The sequence below is a fragment of the Geotrypetes seraphini genome, chromosome 8 (genome assembly GCF_902459505.1).
Source record: "Geotrypetes seraphini chromosome 8, aGeoSer1.1, whole genome shotgun sequence".
NCBI classification, from domain to species: Eukaryota; Metazoa; Chordata; class Amphibia; order Gymnophiona; family Dermophiidae; genus Geotrypetes; species Geotrypetes seraphini.
This window is the reverse complement of record NC_047091.1, coordinates 8036478-8059953: the sequence shown is the minus strand read 5'-3', so window position 1 is coordinate 8059953 and position 23476 is coordinate 8036478. Positions and strand designations below refer to the sequence as shown.

At 43.7% G+C, this 23476-nt stretch overlaps 1 protein-coding gene across 2 annotated transcripts in view; it reads left to right on the top strand.

Moving 5' to 3' along the window:
• LOC117366175 (peptide methionine sulfoxide reductase MsrA-like) overlaps positions 1 to 23476 on the top strand; it is an 87140-nt gene that overhangs the window by 18264 nt on the left and 45400 nt on the right. The window contains exons 1-3 of one of the 2 annotated variants that reach the window (XM_033957352.1): positions 8890 to 8953; positions 17604 to 17672; positions 19425 to 19544. In XM_033957352.1, coding sequence (XP_033813243.1) covers positions 8905 to 8953; positions 17604 to 17672; positions 19425 to 19544 — 238 coding nt within the window. In that variant the 5' untranslated portion in view covers positions 8890 to 8904. Of the gene's footprint in view, positions 1 to 8889; positions 8954 to 17603; positions 17673 to 19424; positions 19545 to 23476 lie in introns of those variants that run through there. The other variant, XM_033957351.1, reaches the window with a different exon arrangement.

Below are 23476 nucleotides of genomic sequence, written 5' to 3'. Positions count from 1 at the left end.
TGTCTCTTCTTCCGTCCCTATTTCCATGGTCTGACATCTCTTTCTTTCCTTTCTCTCCCTCCCTCCTTCCTTCCTTTCCTCTGGTCTGGCATCTGTCTCCTTCCCTTCCCCAACTTTTTATTTCTTTCATCCTGCCCCTTCTTTCTTTCTCTCTCTCTCCATGCCCCCTTTCTTTCTATATATCTGTCTTTCTCTCTCTTTCCGTGCCCCCTTTCTTTTTTTCTTTCTCCATGCCCGCCCTTTCTTTCTGTCTTTCTCTCTCCATGCCCCTTTCTTTCTGTGTCCCATCTCCCTTCTTTCTTTCTGTCTCCCTGTCCACCCCCCTTTCTTTCTTTATTTCTCCCTGCCCTCCCCCAAGCCACCACCACTGGGGAACAGGCTGCCACTGCTGCAATCGGGGAACAGGCCAGCACCGAGGTCTTAGCTCTCCCTACTTATCTTCCCCAGCGTGGGGCTGACCAATTCTCGCCACTCGACGTCAATTCTAACATCGGAGAGGAAGTTCCGCTCCAGCCAGGCAGTGATTGGCTGGCCCGGAACTTCCTCCCCAACGTTAGAATTGACGTCGGGTGGCGAGAATTGGTCAGCTCCGAGCTGGCGAAGTTAAGCAGAGAGAGCTAAGACCTTGGCGCTGGCCTGAACCCCAATTGTGGTGGCTTGAGGGAGGGCAGTGAGAAGGGAAGGGAAGCAGATTGGGGACCCCTGCTTTAAGTGAGCCGCAGTCGCGGTCTGTACGCGATTGTCCTCTCCACAATCGGAAAACTTGTGAAGTGGAGAGGCCAGATCACGGGCCACAAAATAGTCCCTGGGGGGCCGCGTGTTTTGAGACTGCTGCCCTAGAGGAAAGGAGGGACAGGGGAGATATGATTCAGACGTTCAAATACTTGAAGGGTATTAACGTAGAACAAAATCTTTTCTAGGGGAAGGAAGATGGTAAAATCAGAGGACATAATTTGAGGTTGAGGGGTGTTGACTCAAGAGCAATGTAAGGAAATTCTTCTTTACGGATGCCTGGAATGCGCTCCCAAGAGAGGTGGTGGAGAGGAAAACAGTGATTGAGTTCAAAGAAGCGTGGGATGAACACAGAGGATCTAGAATCAGAAAATAATATTAAAAATTGAACTAAGGCCAGTACTGGGCAGATTTGTTTGGTCTGTGTCTGTATATGGCCATTTGGTGGGGGATGGGCTGGAGAGGGCTTCAATGGCTGGGAGGGTGTAGATGGGTTGGAGTAGGTTTTGACAGAGATTTCGGCAGTTGGAACCCAAGCACAGTACCGGGTAGAGCTTTGGATCCTTGCCCAGAAATAGTCAAGAAGAAAAAATTTAAAAAATTTAAATTGAGTCAGGTTGGACAGACTGGATGGACCATTCGGGTCTTTTTCTGCCGTCATCTACTATGTTAAGAAGTTCTAGCTTATTTGCCTATCCTAAGCCAAATGGTGTCAGATATAAGACCTTTTTTGATAGGACCTTAGTATTTCAGTCAGGTAAATTACAGTCCTGGCTTGGTGAATGTATTCATCAAGCCATATCTTACTGTTCCTTTCGAAAATTAGTTGTCTTCTTTATTTGACAAATTTATTACTTAGTTGGGTATTTTTAAGATTGCAATTCATACTTTTTATAATGATTTTATTTTTATGCTATGAATGTATTTAGCTGATTGTTCAGTTTCTTATGGTGTAAACCGCCTAGAACACTTGGTAATGGCGGTATAAAAGAATACATATATTATTATATTCTTATGTGAGCCAAGTATAGGACAGTTAAGCCATTGTGACATCACTGATGAGGTTGGCTCTTAGGCATTGGTGGAATGAGGCATTATGATGTCACAGCACCAGCTCTGGAATGTTGCTACTCTTTGGGTTTCTGCCAGGTACTTGGGACCTGGGTTGGCCACTGCTAGAAACAGGATACTGGGCATACTGACCCAGTATGGTCATTCTTATGGTATGTTCTTATTAATTAATGTTAAAACCATATGGTCTGTTATGGTAAATATGGTGCAGTATTTTGGAAGGCCTGTTGGCCGAAACATGTGCAAGTTGAGTCATTGAGTCGTTGGTTGCATTTTTATGTCATTGGATGAATAAAGATTCCTATATTATCAGATGCATCGGAGGACACTTTCATTAGTGGACATCATTCTGATCTGGACAATTCAGCTCAGCCTTTGGTACATTTGAGTTTGTGGTTTTCTTTTTTCCCCCCCTGTTTTTGCCGCAGTATTTTGGAAACCACGTCACACCATTTTCGAACCCCAGCTGTGAAATCTTCCTGTGAGCTGCTGCAGAAAATGTAGGTGGCCAGCCTTAGTGGGACAGGATGAGCTGTGGCTCTGTACTGAGTTCCCTTTTCTGGTAGCACCACAGTAAATGATGGTCCAAGGCAGCTTGTTCTGTCCTGGATATTTTTGGGTCACAGCACTGGCTTTGCTCCTCAACCAGTGGAGAAGTTGTCGAAACCGACTCCGGCCCGTTCCGATCTGTCTTTCCATAACTAGAAACATAGAAACATAGAAAAAAGCGGCAGAAAAGGGCTATAGCCCACCAAGTCTGCCCATTCCAAGTATCCCTCCCCCCTGAGTTTACTCCCTTAAAGATCCCACGTGAGTATCCCATTTTCTCTTAAAATCCATCACGCTGCTGGCCTCTATCACCTGGAGTGGGAGTCTGTTCCAATGATCCACCACTCTTTCGGTGAAGAAGTACTTCCTGGAGTCGCCATGAAACTTCCCTCCCCTGACTTTCAGCGGATGCCCTCTGGTGGTCGAGGGTCCCATGAGCCAGAAGATATCCTCTTCTGACTCGATGCGTCCCGTGATGTACTTATACGTTTCAATCATATCTCCCCGTTCTCTTCTTTCCTCAAGTGAGTACAGCCGCTAGGACCCAGACTCTGGAAGTCCGCTAAGCTTTGCCATCTTTGGGACACAGACCATGCTCTAGACGTCTCGCCGGCACTGGCCTTGCATCCCAGCTATTGAATTTCCCATTGAAGCCCACTGCTTTTCCATAAGCAGGACACAGGCCACAGACGTCTGCCCTGCACTGGCCTTACGGACTTCCCAGATACTAGAGATGCCGTCTAAACACTTCTGAGGTTTGTTTTCAGGTCGTCCTCTTTCCTTATAGGGATTCTTTGTGCTATCCACAGAAATGTGTGATATCAAGACTAAATGGGTTAGAATTTTAATCATTGACCCTTAGTTCCACCTCCTCCCCAGTGTTTAACTTGAATCTTACTGTAATCTCAATATACTATATACTCCAGTTTTTCAGAGAATTTTAACAGTAAGTATTTTCACTTATCTTTTAGTGTGCAGAGTCACTAGCCTGCCCTGACTGGACCCGTTTCACCATAAAATGGCTTTGTCAAGGGTTCTGAGGACACTATTGTAAAGTGTCCTTACTCAATTAGGGTCTAGGTTTGTTTTTGGTTTTTTTTTACTGCCGTGCACATAACCTCCTTTCCCATACCTGACACTCTAAAGTGGGATAATTTGTATTTGTGGATTGTTTCCAGTGGATCCTGCTTTACCATCTTCCTTATCTGGTTAGGGATTCTTTGTGCTATCCCATGCGTGCATAAAGTCTAATATCATTTCTGTCTGTGTCGCCTTCCCCAAAGAGGACATTCCAGGCATCCACTACCCTCTGTTCTCTCAGCTTTACCCTGGTAAAGGTCATCCTACTAGGCTATTTTATGTCTTCTGAAAGGCTTTACATGTTGTTTCATGTGGAAGACACTAGAAAACAAGAAAATATCACCCAAAAAAAATGACCTGGTGCTCCCTGTACCAGTATAACAAGTCTTATTTTCTCCCTTTCCCTGTCACTCTGGCTGCTTATACTCTTTTCCCTGGAGAAGAGGAGACTTAGAGGGGATATGATATAGACTTACGAGATCATGAAGGGCATAGAGAGAGTGGAGAGGGACAGAAAGAGAGACAGAGAGAAATAGAGAGAGAGAGAGAGAGAGAGATAGAAAGAAAGAGAGAGAGAAAGGGAGATAGATAGATAGATAGAGAAAGATTGGAGAAACTGGGGCTCTTTTCCCTGGAGAAGAGGAGACTTAGAGGGGATATGATAGAGAGTTACAAGATCATGAAGGGCATAGAGAGAGTGGAGAGGGACAGAAAGAGAGAGAGAAAGGGAGACAGAGAGAAACAGAGAGAGAGAGAGAGAAAGGGAGAGAGACAGAAAGACAGAGAGAGAGAGAGAAAGGGAGAGAGACAGAAATAGAGAGAGATAGAGAAAGATTGGAGAAACTGGGTCTCTTTTCCCTGGAGAAGAGGAGACTTAGAGGGGATATGATAGAGACTTATAAGATCATGAAGGGCATAGAGAGAGTTGGGAGGGACAGATTCTTCAAACTTTTGAAAAATAAGAGAACAAGAGGGCATTCAGAAAAGTTGAAAGGGGACAGATTCAAAACCAATGCTAGGAAGTTCTGACACCTGGAATGTGCTTCCAGAGGGCGTAATAGGGCAGAGTACAGTACTGGGGTTCAAGAAAGGATTGGACAATTTCCTGCTGGAAAAGGGGATAGAGGGTTATAGATAGAGGATTACTGCACAGGTCCTGGACCTGTTGGGCCACTGTGTGAGCGGACTGCTGGGCATGATGGACCTCAGGTCTGACCCAGCGGAGGCATTGCTTATGTTCTTATGGGAGAGGAGGAGATAGTGGATGCTCTGGATGGGCCATTTGGCCTTTATCTGCCATCATGTTTCTATGTTACTAAAGTTCTGTGACATCACAATGCAGGTGCAAAAGCCTTAGCCTATAGGAAGAGGAGATGCAAATGTTAAGAGCCTTAGCCAATAGGGAGAGGAGGAGATATGGATGCTCTGGATGGGCCATTTGGCCTTTATCTGCCATCATGTTTCTATGTTACTAAAGTTCTGTGACATCACAATGCAGGTGCAAAGAGCCTTAGCCTATAGGAAGAGGAGATGCAAATGTTAAGAGCCTTAGCCAATGCGCTTCCAGAGAGCGTAATAGGGCAGAGAACGGTACTGGGGTTCAAGAAAGGATTGGACAATTTCCTGCTGGGAAAGGAGATAGAGGGGTATAGATAGAGGATTACTGCACAGGTCCTGGACCTGTTGGGCCGCCACGTGAGCGGACTGCTGGGCACGATGGACCTCAGGTCTGACCCAGCAGAGGCATTGCTTATGTTCTTATGGGAGAGGAGGAGATAGTGGATGCTCTGGATGGGCCATTTGGCCTTTATCTGCCATCATGTTTCTATGTTACTAAAGTTCTGTGACATCACAATGCAGGTGCAAAGAGCCTTAGCCAATAGGAAGAGGAGATGCAAATGTTAAGAGCCTTAGCCAATGCGCTTCCAGAGAGCGTAATAGGGCAGAGAACGGTACTGGGGTTCAAGAAAGGATTGGACAATTTCCTGCTGGGAAAGGAGATAGAGGGGTATAGATAGAGGATTACTGCACAGGTCCTGGACCTGTTGGGCCGCCACGTGAGCGGACTGCTGGGCATGATGGACCTCAGGTCTGACCCAGCAGAGCCATTGCTTATGTTCTTATTTATTTATTTATTCAATTTTCTCTACTGTTCTCCCAAGGGAGCTCAGAATGGTTCACATGAATTTATTCAGTTACTCAAGCATTTTTCCCGGCCTGTCCTGGTGGGCTCACAATCTATCTAATGTACCTGGAGCAATGGGGGGCTAGATTGACTAACCTTATCGCTTCATGAGCAATCTGATCCGATTGGTGGCCGGGCGACAGATCCGCAATGTGCCCTCATGCAAATGGGGGGTGATCGGAGGCACGCCCCACACCGACCACATGGATCGCTGAAGAGCGATCCCGACGCATGCGCAGACCATCTTCTTTGCTTGTAGATGGTCTGCGCATGCGTTCGCACATGGATCGCCCAAAAAACTCCTCTCTCCTATTGAAAGTGTAGCGTCTCGTGGATTAAGGGAGTGAAGCAGAAGCACTTCTGTTAAATTGTATTTGTGCGACAGAAGAGGCTGTGAAGACTTCAGCTGTCAGCCACAGGGCCCTGGTTATTTACCTCCATAGATAATATGAGTTGAGTTTGCCACATCGTCAGACACAGCTCACGAGCCTGTGGTTTTAACCCGCGGGTTTAAAGCGGGGCCCGCACTGCGGCGTGTTTTGGAACAGAACAGAGCACGCCGTAGCGAAGCCCCACTTTAAACCTGCGGGTTAAAACCACAGGCTCGCACTGCAGAGAAAGGCGGCAAAGAGCAGGACAGTAGGCAAGGACGTGAGCCACTGGTCCTCATCAGTCACTTCTTTTTGGATCAGCCAGCTCAGTCGGTGTTCCTTCTTCTCTTTAGTGAATTGCTGCCTTCCTTCTTTGCATGTCATTTCCCCTCATTTGTATGTGCGGATCGGATCGTAGGTTGATCGGCCACGACGTTAGTGAATTGGGTCGGAGGAAAATCAGGTTGGCACACCATCGCAAACACGATCGGTGGGCTGAGTGAATCTAGCCCTAAGTGACTTGCCCAGGGTCACACAACCCCAGGGTGTTGAAGCTGTAGCTTTAACCACTGCGCCACTCTAGAAATTGAAATGTAGTGAGAGTGAGCCAAGCAGAGGACAATCAAGCCATGGTGACATCATTGATGAGGTTGACTCTTATTGGTGGAATGAGGCATTATGATGTCACAATGCTGGCTCTGGTTATCAGAGGCTGAAACTCTTCATGCTATTTATTTACCGTTCTCCCAAGGGAGCTCAGGATGGTTTGCATGAATTTACTAAATTATTACATGCTGGAAGTCTCCACTGTTTTTGGCTAGAAACCTGGTCCAGGTGTTCACCACCCTGTCAGTGAAAAATAGATTTTCTTGTGTTCCTATGAGATCTTTGTCCCTTTAGCTTCACATGAGATGCCTCCACCCTAGGTGTGTCCTCAAGAGAGCATCTATTATGTATTATTTTTAATGAGAAAGCAGCAGCATATTTTGTTCTGATCCCATTGTATGACACCCTAATCTTGTGTGTGACATTAACTAGTTTCCATTTATAAAATGAAAATTGTATATCCTGCATCAATTACTTAACAAGCCCTGCTCTGACATCATTCAGCCAACTCTATGTGTAGGTGTCGTAACATCTGTTGTTCGGCGTGACAGGCTGTGTGACATGGAGGGAAGAGTAAAGGGAGGATCCCATTGCCCAGTTACAAAGGGCAATCGAGGGTGATCTCACTGGTTAAGGAAGGTAGTTTTCCTTACAAGGAAGGAACTGAAAAATCAGATCAAGGACCAGAGAGAGAGAAACTTTGATGATTCATCCTCTGACTACCAAGAAAATAAAAATCTTTCTCAAAGCCAGAGAGCATAGGGAAGTGAAGGGAAACATGTGACCGTGGTGGGATGATTTCCTATTACCAAAGAACAAACATTGAGGTTTTCCCTGTCAGCAGAAGCCAAATACTCCAGGGGTAACTAGCATCCTGCCAATGAACCCATAGGTACCCTACTGCAGGGAAGAAGAGTTTCCATGCATTAGGAGACATGATGGGGGGAAGCGCTCCTTTTAGGCTGTTTGGAATATGTAGTAACCAATGTCTAATCTGGTCACCCCTCTGGAGACCAGATAGTGGGTAGGTCCTCCATTTGCCCTAGTTGGAGAGCACTGTTTTGGTTATGGTCACAAGAGTAATGTGAGACCCATTGCACTAATTAAATAGGTCCATATGGCAGCCTGCGTGTGCATTTTTTTCTTTGATGTTAGAATATTGATTTTATATGCTCTGTCTCTCACTTATCTTCTCTTCCTCCCCTCCTTCTCTGTCCCATGATGCTCAGCTGCTCAGCAGGACTGGCACCATATAAAAGCAAGGGGCTGTTCTACTGCCCCACTGACGTCTCTGCGGTGGCAAGTGAGGGGGAGATCCTGGCACTCTTTGTAAACTAAATCCTCTGATTCCCATCAGCCTCCACCTTCCTTCCGCTGCCAGCTTGCTCCAGTTACCTTTCCTCTTGAGCTCCGGAGGCAGAGATGGAGGAGCGGGGGGCAAATCCCCACGCCAAGCGGGCGGGTGAAAAAATGGGCAGCGTCCAGCAAACCCGTGTATTTTTTGGTTCTTGAGCGGCCAAGGTTGGTGGTTTTTTTTTCTTTTATAGGGGAAAGAACTGGAAAATATATAAATAAGAGGGAAGCGATCAAATGCCAGGGTTGTTTTTTTTTCTTCCTGTTTATTGGCACAGCTCCTGGCGTACCAGCTGGAGCGAAGAAAAAAAATCCAAAGAGAGGGAGGCTTGGAGGAGTTTGGACAGAGGCCGATGAGACAGAGGGAGAGAGATAGAGAGAGTATGTGAGTGAGATACAATGGGGGGGTTGGAGGGGAGAGTATGACTGAGATGGGTTATAGAGGGAGGGAATGAGAGGGAGAGAGAATGTGAGTGAGAGAGGGTAGAGATGAAAGAGTAGCATAAGTGTGAGTGAGATGATAGACAGAAAAGGAGTGGGAGGAATGGAGAACATGAGTGAGACAGAGTACAAATGGAGAGAAGAGTATGAGCAAAATGGATAGAGAAGGAGGGAGTGGGAGGAGAAGAGAGAAGACACAGAGAAACGTGCAGGTGTGAGCGAGACAAAGATGGGAGCCAACGTAAGAGGAACAGGGGTTACAGAGACCGCAAGAAAGGGAAGCAGTGAATGTAGGGGAAAAGGCAGAGAGAAGTGAACAGGTTGGAATATTGCCAGACCTGCCTGGCAGCAACATAGTAAGACTGGCAGAATGGAAATGAGTTAGAGGCAAACAATGAGAGAGAGAGACGAGACGAAGGGGAAGAATGCAGAAAAAAAAAAAAAAAACTGGCAAAATATCAGACAATGTTTTTTAAAAAACCTGTCTGATGGGGATTATTTTCCACGCATTTCTGTATGGAGAGGACTGTGGACACTGGGATCACAGGTGCGAGAGACCACAAAGGTACCGTGGAGGAGAAGACGCTCTGTTTTCGGTTTGCTTTAATATGGGGAGCGGGCTGGGTTTCTGATGGGCCGGGAGCAGCGTTCGCAAGCTGCCAAAAACCAATTAATTGAAGCCATTGCGAAAGATGCAAAACTGGATGCATGATTTTTTCCAAAGGGGTGCCTCCACCCACAAATTTAGAGGGGCTACCAGCTGGCTCTGGGGTTTTCCCCCCCCCCAAACTTACAAGTTAATCCAATCTTGATTTTTTTTTACCCTTCATGAGCATGGATCTGAACGTCTAGTTGGGAGGGGGGGGGGGGGGTAAACCAGAACTGAATCAGCCTGTTGGGAGAAAAATATGAAACCAGCTGCCAACCCTGATGTGCAGTTCTACCTACATATCAAAGCAACAGTGCAATCTTATGCTAAACCAATAGGCTGCTGAGAGTGAGAACAATTCGAACACACACAGGTTCCCATGCATGATCCATCGGCCCAGGAGAAAGGGAGTAAAGCCTGACCCGGATAAGCATCGGCATCTGACCTGGAAAAGCAATCAAAGTTTTATGATTGGAAGCTGAGAACGATCTCCGAGTGTGGGCCAGGATGGAGGGCCAGCTGGACTTTAATTCAGTCACTTTCTAAAAGCAGCCAAACTGATCCGGATAATGCACATGGGATTTCAATAAAATCTTCCTTGTAATCATTCTGAATCATATCTACTTAAATATTCTCAAAGCTTAGAAACATAGAATATGACGGCAGAAAAGGGCCACCGGCCCAACAAGTGTGCCCACTCTAATGACCCACCCCCTAAGTTCTTCCTTGAAGTGATCCCGGTTCATAGACAACTCGGCGAAAGACAAAGGCGCGCGCCGACAACTGAGCACAAGACGGAGGCGCGCGCCGAAGTTTTTTAGTTTTTAGGGGCTCCGACGGGGGGTTTTGTTGGGGAGCCCCCCCAGTTTACTGAATAGAGATCGCGCCGGCGTTGTGGGGGGTTTGGGGGGTTGTAACCCTCCACATTTTACTGTAAACTTAACTTTTTCCCTAAAAACAGGGAAAAAGTGAAGTTTTCAGTAAAATGTGGGGGTTACAACCCCCCACACCCCCCACAACGCCCCCACAACATGGCGCGATCTCTATTAAGTAAAGTGGGGGGGTTCCCCCCTCACCCCCCCTGTCGGAGCCGTAAAAAGAGTAATTTTCTGCGGTGCGTGCCTCCGTGTTGCGCTCAATTGTCTGCGCGCGCCTTTGTCCTGGCGCGCTTTTGACCTGACACCAGTGATCCCACATGCTTATCCCATTTTTTTCTTAAAATCTAGCACGTTGCTGGCCTCAATTACCTGCAGTGGAAGATCGTTCCAACGATCAACCACCCTTTCGGTGAAGAAATACTTCCTGGCGTCTCTATGAAATCTCCCACCCCTGATTTTCAACGGATGCCCTCTTGTTGCCGTAGGTCGTTTAAGGAAAAAGATATCTTCTTCTACCTCAATACGGCCCGTGACATATTTGAACGTCTAAATCATGTCACCCCCCTCTCTCTGCGTTCTCAATATCAGTAAACTACGATAATATAGAGATAGCAGAAGGTGTTATGTTTGTGACCCTCATCAGACCCCCCCACAACCCCCAAATTCTGTATATGGCACCTTACATGGTGCACATTGCTGATTTGTGTGCATAATTCAATTATTTAATGAACCCAATTGGCACTGATTAGCAATTAGCAACTCACAATTGACGTTAATTGGCATTTATTGGATGTTATGCGCGCAGCTTGGTGTGCGCACCGCCCAAAATGTTACGCATCAGTCCGAGTGCGCGAATCTGAAAAGGGGGCACGGTTAGGGGCAAATTATGGGCAGTCTTTGAAGTTATGTGCACGTTTTTAGCTTCTGCGCCGACCTACGCACAACTTAGGTGCAGGCAATAAGGTCAGGTTTTCTTCGGCCTGCATGGGCTTGCCTAAAACAGGGGTAGGGAACTCCGGTCCTCGAAAGCTGTATTCCAGTCGGGTTTTCAGGATTTCCCCAATGAATATGCATTGAAAGCAGTGCATGCACATAGATCTCATGCATATTCATTGGGGAAATCCTGAAAACCCGACTGGAATACGGCTCTCGAGGAACGGAGTTCCCTACCCCTGGCCTAAAAGTTATGATATCGGTGCTAAGCAGGATTCTCTAAGTTACGCCTCACTTTAATAGAATTGCACTTAGGTCCACTCTACACTTCCCCCTCCCCATTCGCGGTTTCAGTAATCGCGATTTCACATATTCTTGATTTTTGGGGGAGGGGGAAAAAAAGAAACATCCTTAAGTCTTCCCCCTGGCATCCCAGCCTTACCTGGTAGTCTATCGGGCTTTCGGGGCAGGAGCAATCTTCCTACGCTCCTACCCCGTGCAGATCGCCATTAGGAAATAGCTGTAGGGTGTTCCCGTTGTAGTCTCGAGAGACTGCGAGAACTCACAGCAGCCATTTCCTAATGGCGATCTGCACGGGGCAGGAGCGTAGGAAGATCGCTCCTGCCCCGAAAGCCCGCTAGACTATCAGGTAAGGCCGGGAAGGCGGGGGTGGGTCAGAGCCGGATATTCGCGGTTTTTCGCCATTCGTGGTCCGGCTCTGCCCCTATCCCCCGCGAATCCGGAGGGAGAAGTGTAGTCTGCGTCAAATTGTTTAGGCGTGATATATAGAATCAGGCTCTTAAGGTATAAATATACTAAGCACTGTGGCAGCTTGTTTGTTTTAAATTAGTTTTTAATATTTTTATTGAAGAAATCAGTAAATATACAATCTTATAATACAATAAAATAGTCATTAAATTAAAATTCATCATATTAATTTCCATCAAATATCAAATAATTAGTAAAAAAAAAAAATGTAAAACCCACATGATCTAAAATTCTTGGCAGTTAATAAAATAAATAAACATAAATCAGTAATAAGTTAAAATAACATAAAACCTGCAATAAATCCATAACATTACAGCACCTCCTCATCAAGTTCCAAAGGAGCAACTCCAAAAGCCATTTCTCATTAAAATAACAGCACTTATAAAACAGAAAATGTAGGGAAGGAAGTTTTTAAAAAAAAATTCTTTATTGATTTTCAAATTTTGACTGTGCAGTACAACTATATTAAACATGAGCATTATACATAAAGCATTTAAAATACACAAAATTAATCCATTACCAATCCTTTTCTCCCTCCCTTCCTCACATAACTATTATACTGCATATGCATATATTATTGCAATATTATAGATAAATACCTTTAGCAAACCCAAATACCTTCCCCTCCCCCCATCCCGCCCCCCTGGATGTGTAAGGAATCTGTAAAAAGGGAACATGCTTGACATTCATTGCAATTCAACATATGCAGTCAATGGGCTCCACACCTTATTGAATGTGATACTAGACCCCAAACACTCTGCATTCATTCTCTCATATTTATACGTGGAACAAATATTTGCCCACCAAAATGTGTAATTCAGTCTGTCGTAACTCTTCCAGTGTAATCATCCGGATGGCTATTCCAGTCATAATCAAGAAGAGCCGGCTTTTATATCTATCTAAAGAAGGCTTAATATGCAATATTGTACCACAAATTATGGCTTCGTAGGTTTATGGGATTGATGACTCAAGAATAATATTTATTTGTCCCCAAATTGACTTCCAGAAATTAAGTATCAATGGACAATAATACAACAGATGATCCAAGGTCCCTATATCAATATGACAATGCCAGCATCTATTAGATATATGCAACACTGTACACATTATATGTAGGTACTTTCTCTGCCCCTAATGGGCTCACAATCTAGGTTGGTTAAGTGACTTGTCCAGGCTCTCAAGGAACTACAGTGGGAATTGAACCCAGCTCCCCAGGATCGCAGTCCATTGCCCTAACCTTTAGGCTACTTCTACAAAATCAACCTTAAACCTTGAGGAAAGGTCAAGAACGGTTCTGAAACTTTCTCGTGGTGATTTGAGAACATGCGAGAAGAAGAGAGGCGGCACGGGTGCCTAGGAAAGCTTCTCTCTTGCTTGAGCCTGGTTGGCAAAATTTCAAACGCAATTTTGAGGCCCATTTTGAGACACACCAGGAATGAGAGGGACATCCAAAGTGAGATGGCCACCTCTTGCTTTTCAGGATGCAGTCCTTTTGGTCAAGAGGCCATGTTTTGTGACATTTTTCCACGGGCTCCTTGATACACCCATCCAACAATTGCTGGAAATATGGCTGCCCTAGTCATCAAAAACAGTGGGGTTCAGAAGGGTGGATGAATATTTTCCCCTCAATACAGTACCTTCTTTACTAACGTTTTCAAACAGGCAGCAACAGTACAGTATCTTGCCAGATTACAATCCAATCAGAAACCATATATCAAATATTTAGGCTACAGAGATAAGAAGGAACATGATCAATGCTTTCATCACGCATAGTGTTTTAAGTCCTACGTTATGCATCCAACAGTGTTCTCTGTTCAGTTTTCACTCCTGACATGTCCTCCAGATGACGCTACTTCATTCACAATTGAAGTCTTTTAAAAATAGATTCAAAATTTTTAAAAAATTGGTGACCAAGATCTTGCACATGTAAACTACATTTTTTTTCTCATCGGATGAGTTCTTTTGAAGAAGAACACGAATGAAATTCCTTTTCCCTCAATTGCAAGGAAGGTCTGTGCTTCCAGGTGCTGGAGAGTTGGCTAATCAATTGGAACATGTCTTTGCTCTTGCCAAAATTAACTGGAGGAGAGCAGACGGCTGTTAGATGCCAAACCCCCATTTTCAGCTTGCTTCATCCAGAACTCAGTCCTAGTTTGATTTTTAGCAAAACATGTTCTCCAGTCCCAATGGCAGGACATCATCATTTGCCAGAACTTAGCTGAAGGAGTCGTGCATCCTGACCTCAGCTCTGTGTTTGCTTTGTGCAGAAACAATGTATGCATATTTTTACGAATGATTTTACACCCACAGTACAAGGGAAGGTCGAAACACGCAAACGTCTAAAAATCATAACTTTCAATGTCAGACATTTGATTTGAGTTTTATTTATTTTAAAATTTTCTATAGTTTCAAGTTTCAAGTTTATTAAAAATCTTTTTATTCTAAGCGGTGTACACTCTAAAATTATTTAAATACATGTTAAAACAAGGGATGCTAGGTAAAAGCCAAGCGACATAACGAAACATCGATAGACATATGGACTTATTTCAAACAATAGGAGAGTGGGGAAGGACTACAATCGTGAAAGAAAAGTGCAACAAAAAACAAAATTATCAATTTAATCTAAATGATGTCCTTAAAAGGACAGTTGTTATCCAAAGGCGTCCTGGAACAAGAATGCTTTTAGTTTTGTTTTAAATTGTTTTAAATTGGACTCATTGCGCAAATAAGTAGGCAATGAATTCCAGAGGATAGGGGCAGTGACGGCAAAATTATTGGAGTGCAGCATGTTAATCAATTTTAAAGATGGTATGGACCCCCGTTAGGTTGCAAAAATAAACTTGAAACTTGAATTAATCTGTTGTATCTATTTTTTATCTGTAAATCGCTTAGCAAATTAAATTAAGCGATTCAACAAGTCAAAAATAAACTTGAAACTTGATAGTTCTTTGACTAATAGATGTTGGCATTGCCATTTGGAAGCAGGAACTTTAGATCATTTATTGTTTCATTGCCCATATATTATGAATTTTTGGAAATCAATTTGGGACCAAATTAATAATTTATTAGACAACCCAGTGGCATTATCCTACGATACTGTGATATCTGGTATGGAAATGAGAGCAAAAAGTCAAATTTCTGCAAATAATAATAAATTACTGCTTATAATGACTGGTGTTGCCATTCAGCAAATTACATATAACTGGAAGGACTGGAGGAGATTAAATTACACCTTTTGGTGGAATTCTTTATGTCATATCTATAAAATGGAAAGATTTATTGCATTGCAAAGAGGATATTTCAAGAAGTTTCAGGATGTGTGGAAACCATTGGCAAGATATTGTACGGAGTAACTGAAAATGCTTCCCTTAAATAGATCAGTTCAAATGGATAGGGTGGGGATTATGGTATTGATGTGTATTTATATGATTATTGGTTATGTGGTAGGGAGGGGTGGGAGGGGGGAGGGATAAGAAGTTATGTAATAAACAAACGATAGAATGTAAGTGATATCTGTATTGTTAATCTGACTGAATATATACTTACACTTTATGTAATTTTGAAAATGAATAAAAAATTTTGGAAAAAAAAAAAAAAAAGATGGTATAACAAGAAGATTCTGAGATGTTGAACGAAGAGTTTTCATAGTATAGTAAGGAATTAGAATGAATTAATGAATTCTGGTTGGCTATTTAATTTTGTTTTAAATGTTAAAAAGCAGGATTTTATAACTGATTCTATGTTCAACTGGTAACCAGTGTGCGCTGATCAACCAGGGTGAGACGTGATCGTATTTCTTTGCGCCGCAAATATTTTGTTCAATTTGAAGCCGTCTAATTTCCTTTTTTTGTAATGCCCTTATATAGGTTTACATAATTTACATACATGAAGAGTGCAGGCGCTTGTAGGTGTGAGATTAATTTGCATATTTATTATTCTGCAAAACCAAACGCGATTTAGGATCCAAGTTTGACAAAGCCCGCCTTAAGGTCAGGGGTCTGGGCCTCTGTGAGGACAGTCACGAATGTCCCAGTGCCCACAGTCAATTTCTTATTTATTTCTATTTGAGGTCTTTTCATAAAGATGCATTATGCGTTAACGCCTGCCTGACGCAGCTTAAAATGGCGTACCTCAGGATGCGCTCATATGTCCATAGGTAACTGCCAAAATATTTTTATGATGGGACATTAAGGAGGCGGCAAATGAGTGAAAGCGCAGAAACTGGTTGACTGGCTGAGACCTTTATTGCTTTAAAAGAGGCCTCCCATGTTTTCCCAGGTGCAAGAAGGATATTACTTAGCCTAGGTGAAACTTCAGCCTTGCGCACCCACCCCAGCCAATTAACTTTAAAACCCCAAGGCACCCCCTTGAGATTTTGATAAACTCAACAAGTATAATCCCCATAATCTCCTCAATTCCAACATTAGCATGCATTAACTGGTTAATATTATGTGAGTCCTTATCCCTACATAATGGATTGAGGTAAGTACTCATGCAGATTTTAAAATTTTTTTTAGTATTTATATACCACTTAGAAGTGGTTCTCAGGTATTTTTCCCTATCTGTCCCTGTGGGCTCCTACTCTATCTAATGTACCTGGGGCAATGGGGGATAATCCGACTTATCCAGGGCCACAAGGACCAGCATGGGATTTGAACTCACATCCGCAGGGTGCCGAGGCTATAGATCTAACCACTGCGCCACACACTCGCCACATTTTTTTGGGTAATGGCCGCGTGTTAATAGCAGCATTGGTGCTTGGTCTTAATACAAAACAATCTGCTATTTGACATCTGTGGTAAAAATGTCCTTAGCGCACAGGGAAAACCTGCAGAAGGGCCCACTAAGGCCACTTTTATACAGCAGCTTAGTGAAAGGACCTCTTTAAATTTACATTATCAGGGACCGACTGTATTCTAGGGTCTGGTTGTATGCAGTGTCTAAATTAGAACACAGAACTGAGAACACTGGCGTAGTAAGGAGGGGTGCAGGGGGGGGTGGTACGCTCCGGGCAAGGTCTTTGTAAAGGGCGCAAGCACCCTTCCTCCTCTCTTCCGCCCGCCACGCGTGTGCGCCGCCTCCCTCGTAGCTCTTTAATTTTTCCTGCACGAGCAGCATTCTGAACTTGCAGCCCGCGTCGGTGTTACCACTCTGATGTCACTTTCGGGCCCTGCGCCTAGGAAGTGACGTCGGAGAGATGGCTGGCATGATGCGGGCAGCGAGTTCATGCCGTTGCTCTCGCCTGGAAAATTAAAAGGGGGGAAGGGAATGGGGCAGAGAAGAGAGTGGGGTGGGGCACCACTTACCCTCGCTACGCCACTAACTGTGAAGCCTGCAGAATGAGGTGATCAATCTCCCAAAGATGGGCCTTCTGTTTTGGATAAACTAAAGATATTGCCCTTTCATAACACCCCAAGCCTCTGAAATATGCATACAACAGTCCAGAGAAGGATAACTCTGGTATTTGAGGGGGAGGAAAGGTGATGGGGAACATAATCTGGCCTGCTTTTTGAAGTAATCAAAGGCTGGGAATAACTGGGAGCTGGTAGATATCTCATGAGCCTAGAATATGAACATCATCGCTGCTGGGATCTTGACAACCATTCAAGTCAATGGATGGTCAAGGCTGTTCTTTTTATATCCCTATGCGATATCCAGAAATACTTTGTTGCAAGTTCATTTTATATCAGATCTCTTCTCCATCTGGCAATGGTTCAAACTGGAGCCTTCTAGAAAAACTGTTTGGCAATGCAATGAGGTTAATTTGGCTATATGGTCGGATTACTCTTGAGAAGTGCCTGTAGAAGACCGAAAGATGAATGATTTAGCATTAAGCTCCTCATCTTGTACAGTCACATAACAATGGATTCAATGTTCAATTGTTTAAAATACAAAAGAATTTTACAAAGTCCTTAAATTCCTGTAGGACTTAAAACAGATATGGGTTAAAACCAGTTTCTTGATTTGTATTTTCTTTCCTCTCCCAGCCACACATGCTGTCAATGGGAATCCCACTCTTGAACCTTTCCCAAGCAGACTAGAAATGGCTCTCTTTGGTAAGTGATGAGTATTTGGGCTTTTTGTCTTCTTTAATTTATTCATTCCAGCCACCAGGAGAGTACGAAGGGGAAGGAAGACTTTTATTGTGCTTGAAGGATGGTGGTTGATATGATATATGCCTCAGAATGTGTTCATCTGAAAGCAAGATATCCAAAGGGAGAGATTATTTCTTATTACAAATGAACAAATATCTAACTATATAATTATACACAATTACAAAGTGCCTCATAGGGTATAATGCAGACTAGAATGTTCTGGAAAGTCTTCATAGAGGACTGGGTTGACGGAACATACCTGGGATACACAAGGTTTAAGGTTATATCATTGATGCATCCAACCAGTGCTCTAACGTCTGGAGGAAGCATGACATGAAATAATCTTCTTGGTCAAATAATGGGAACCATTCATCTTGATTTCCAAAATGAAACTTCTCTCAATGGAGGACTTTACTTTCTATGATTTTCACACTTATCAGCCTGGCACTGTTCACAAGTGCAAAGAATTCAGTTAAAGAAGAAATTTAAGTACATTCTGTAATAGGTCATTTGAAGGGTTACCATATGGCTGGGGTAGGGAACTCCGGTCCTCGAGAGCTGTATTCCAGTCGGGTTTTCAGGATTTCCCCAATGAATATGCATGAGATCTATTTGCATGCACTGCTTTCAATGCATATTCATTGGGGAAATCCTGAAAACCCGACTGAAATACGGCTCTTGAGGACCGGAGTTCCCTACCCCTGATTTAGGAGGTGGGAGAGAAGAGGGAGCTTGGCAGTTTGATGGAAAAAAAAGCCTCCAAATCTAGATGCCCCCTTGTCTTCTTTGGACAAGATTCTCTTTCACAAACAAGGGCTGAAAGTATTGGATGTTGGCTGAGACCCTCATTGCTTTAACCAAAGGCCCCTCATGTTTCCCTAGGTGCAGGGAGAGTAAATTGCCTTAAATCTTATGCCCCCTCCCCAATTAACTTTAAGGCCCCTGAGATTTTGATAAACTCAACAAGCATGATTCCCTCAATGCCATGTATTCCAAAACAATCCTGTAAGAATGCATTATGTGGGTAGTGGTGTAGGCATGGTGCCCCCCACCCTTTTGACTCAGGCCCCCCTCTACAACAGGAGTAGATACCAAAAGGCTGGCAGGGATCTGCTACCCAAACTGCCCCAGTGTGAACTCTGTGAATTGAGCATACATGAAGAGTGTAGACACTGGTGGCTGGAAAGGAGGCCACTGACTTTTCTTACTGGGGCAGCTTGGGTAGTGGATCTTGTCTGCTGCCGGGGATTGGGAATTCCCACCAGCAAAGGTAAAATTAACAGTATAGGCTAATGATTCTTTTGAGTTTGTAGGACTGTCAAGACTATTGATTTGCCTTAACTGCAGTTGCTCTGGCCCAGTGTTTCTCAACTGGGTGCTGAGGTAACCCCTTGCCAGTCAGGTTTTCAGGATATCCACAATGAATTTGCATACGCTACCTCCATTATATGCAAATTTCTTTCATGCATATTCATTGTGGATATCTTGCCTGACTGGCAAGGGGGTTACTCCAGGACCGAGTTGAGAAACACTGCTTTATGCTGCTCCCATCAAAGCTGCTGCCCTGGGTGACGGCCTCATCTTGTCTTGTGGTTGGGCCAGCCCTGTGCGCAGGATGGACATAAAACGGGCAGTGTTTGATGGAGAAAGTGTAATGTTTTGCTGCCGCTGCTTAAGGTTTCCTTCTGCTCACTTTCTTTATGTTGTTTTCAGGGATGGGTTGTTTCTGGGGTGTCGAAAAGAAATTTTGGCAAGAACCAGGCGTCTTCTCCACTCAAGTGGGATATTCAGGAGGTTACAGCCCCAACCCTACATATGAAGAAGTATGCACAGGTAACACAGAAACACAGAAATAGAGAAAATGGCGGCAGATAAAGACCATTTGGCCTATCCATGGCATCTACTACCCTTTCCTCTCCCTTAGAGATCCTATGCACTTGTCCCATGTTCTCTTGAATTAAAATACTGTCATCGTTTCCTCCACCTCTACCAAGAGGCTGTTCTACACATTTCCCACCCTTTCCATACAGAAGAATGTCCTTAGATTGCTCTTGAGTCTATCTCCTTTCACCCTCATCCTACGCCCTTGATTCCAGAGCTTACATTCAGATGAACGAGACCTCCTGAGTATTTATATCATAGAAGTATCTCTATCATATCTCCCCTATCCCACCTTTCTTGCAAAGTATATATATTTTAATAGTAATAATAATATAATAATAACTTTATTCTTCTATACCGCCAAAGTCAGATGACTTCTAGGCGGTTCACACCAAAGAGAGCTGGACAATCAGCGAATTACAATGTACACATTATAAGATTGTGAGACAACATATTACACAAGAATAGGTATAATACAATTGTTTGAATTTTTAGTGTAGCTTCTGTTTAGGAGATAAATCTATCGAACAATGCAGTTTTGATTTCTTTCTGAAGGCGCCGTAAGCCAGCCTAGTTCCATTAATGTGGTTGCCTAACCAAGACTGCTGTTGACTTGCTTGATACCTGAGAGTTCTATCTAAGAAGGATTTGTATTTACAGCCAGTGATGCTTGGGTATGCAAAAAGAGTCCAATTTCTGGTTGTCCTTGTTGGACTATATAGCACGAAATGAGATAGAAGATAAGTGGGAGCTAGTCCCAAGACCAGTTTGAAACAAGCACAAGAAAACTCGAACATTATTCGTGCCTCTAAAGTCAACCAGCTTATAGTAGGAACTAACATGGTCGCTTTTCTTCAATCCAAATATCAAGCGGACAGCTGTGTTCTGAACTATTCTTAATTTTCTCACTGTTTTTTTATAGGTATGCCCAGATAAACGATATTGCAAAAGTCCAAGGTAGATAATTCCAAAGACTGCACCAATAGTCTAAATGATTACATTACATTACATTACATTACATTACATTAGTGATTTCTATTCCGCTTGTGCCCTGCGGTTCTAAGCGGATTACAAGTTAGAAGATTGGACATTTCCAGTAGCATTGCAGTACATATAATCAAGAATGCGTTAAGTTACAATTGTTGTTCTGGACTTTTCCAGGATAATTGGTAGTAGATAGTAGATAGTGATAGGTTGTTTAGACGAATAGAGATAATATTGTCCGGATTCTGTTGTTTAGACGAGTAGAGATAATATTGTCCGGATTCGGGTGTTGCTGGTGGTGGTGTTAGGGTAGTCATGAGAGCATTTTCTAATACTTTTGTGAGGTTATGATGATGGGAAGTGTTTTTTGAAGAGATGGGTTTTGATTTCTTTTCGGAATGCTTTAATGTCTATTGATTTGGTCAGTAGATTGGTGATGGTAGTATCGATCTTTGCTGCCTGTGTCGCTAAAAGGCTGTCATATAGTTTCTTTCGTCGTGTTCCTTTGAGAGGGGGGTGAGTGAATAGGCTCTGGGTTCTCCTTAATCTGTGTGAGAGGTTACGGTGTAGTCTGTTGTTTAGGTAGCTGGGGGCTGTTCCATGTATTACTTTGTATAGTAGACAGTAGAATTTGAACTGGGATCTTGCTTTTATTGGTAGCCAGTGTGAGTCTAAGTATGCTTTGGTGATGTGGTCATATTTGCCTAGTGAGTAGATGATTCTGAGGGCTGTGTTCTGAACTGTCTGTAATTGTTTTATCATGTAATTTGGGCATGATAGGTATAGGCTGTTACAGGCTGTTATAGGCTGATAAAGGGTCAAAGTAATTTTCAACAGTCCATAATTTCCACACGGCAAAAAAGCACTTCTTCACCACTATGGGCTCCTTTTATCAAGCCGCGCTAGCGGGGTTAACGGGCGTGACTTTTCATCACGCGTTAACACCAGCGCTGGCCTAAAATTTACTGCCTGCTCACAGGAGGCATTAGCAGCTAGTGCGGCCGGCGGTTTAACACATGGTATTACGAGCAAGCTAGTGCGGCTTGATAAAAGGAGCCCTATATTCGCGTGTTCGACCCTAGTCAGATGTGTGTCTAGCGCGACTCCTAATATTTTTTATAGTTTTTGAAATCGGGTAGTCATGATCTTTTAGATGTAGCGCTTGCTAAGAAAACTTTTGTCTTTTCTGTGTTTAGTTTCAGTTTAAAGTTGGTTGTCCAATGTTCGATACGTGAAATGTTTTCTAAAGTTTCGTTTGTTATGCTATTCAAGGGGATTAAAAGGATGATTTAAAATTAACGAGATCTTTATTATGAAGGCCAATGACCATTTTATACCTTTTCGAAGGTGTGGTCTCCACAATTAGACACATGGAGGGGCATTTTTGATAGGATGTTTAAGTCTGACTTTGGACGGTTCCCGCAAGATGTCCAAAAGTTGGGGTGAAGAAACGTCCATTTTCGAAACCTCTAGACGTCCAAATATTTTTTTGAAAAATGACCTATTTGGACATCTCGGCTGTCAGGACATCTAAATTTAGGTCGCCTAACTTTGTTCGCTGTTTATGGCCGCAGAAACGTCCAAATCCAGACCATTTGGGCAAGGGAGGGGCCAGCACTGGACTGGCCGGTGACCCGTCAAAAGAGCGCATTGGGCATTGGCATGCCAACAGTCCCGTCCTGACATTTGCGCCGCCGCTTTCAGGCCTTCCCTTTTGCGCTCTGAGGGAGGGTGTGTGGAGAGGGAACCCCCCACTTCACTTACAACTCCTCGCGCTCCTGCTGGGGGAGAATACGGGGTGGGATGTGGAGGGAGAACCCCTCCCCCACTACACTGAAAACTCCCAAAGAGTGAAAATGGGAAGGAGAACGGGAGTTTTTAGTGTACTGGGGGGCTACCCCCCAATGGGAGCGCGAGGAGTTGTAAATGTAGTGCCCCCCACACCCGTCAGAACATAATAGAAAGGCCTACAACTGGCGTAAGCAGTGACACACATTTGTCCTGCGTGCAAATGTCGGGGCGGGACTGTCGGCACACCAATGTCCTGAGTGCTTTCAACGCTGTACCGGACTGGCCACATAAACATACCACAGAGCAGTGGAACACCTTAGAAGGCACTGCTGTGAATGTTCCATAAATGGTGCAGGATGTACATTTCATAAACCCGTTATAATTTATACTGAGCTCTCCAAAACTCCCCCCAGACCTACTATACCCACCTGCCTATCATCCCAAGGAGTCGGGATGAGTTCTAAAGCTGAGGTCCGTGGACTGAGAGAATTACATGTCAAATGTGTTCATGGACTTTAAGCTGATTCTGGTGGATTGATCTAAGGCAGTGGTCTCCAACTCAAACCCTTTGCAGGGCCACATTTGGGATTTGTCGGTACTTGGAGGGCCTCAGAAAAAAATGGTTTATGTCTTCTTAAAGAAATGACAATTTTGCATGAGGTAAAACTCTTTATAGTTTATAAATCTTTCCTTTTGGCTAAGTCTTAATAATAATATTGTCATTTATAGCTAAAGAGACATATGATCAAGAAACTGTTTTATTTTACTTTTGTGATTATGCTAAACATACCGAGGGCCTCAAAATAGTACCTGGCGGGCAGGCTTTCCTGAGCTAATACTTTATGAATCAATAATAATAATGTTTTGTAAGTGATCTGATGAGTCAACTTTCGGCGCTTAACCAGTTAAGATAACCACAAAAAACAGAACCGGACAAAACATAGTCCTTCCTTATTATAATTCTTCATAGCCAGTTAAGTGGCAAATATCACACTTACCCCCTCCCCCCTTTTTCTTTTCAAGCTGCGTTAGAGTTTTTAGCGCGGGCCGGTGAGGTAAGTGCTCCAACGATCATAAGAATTCTATGAGCGCTGGAGCATTTACCACAC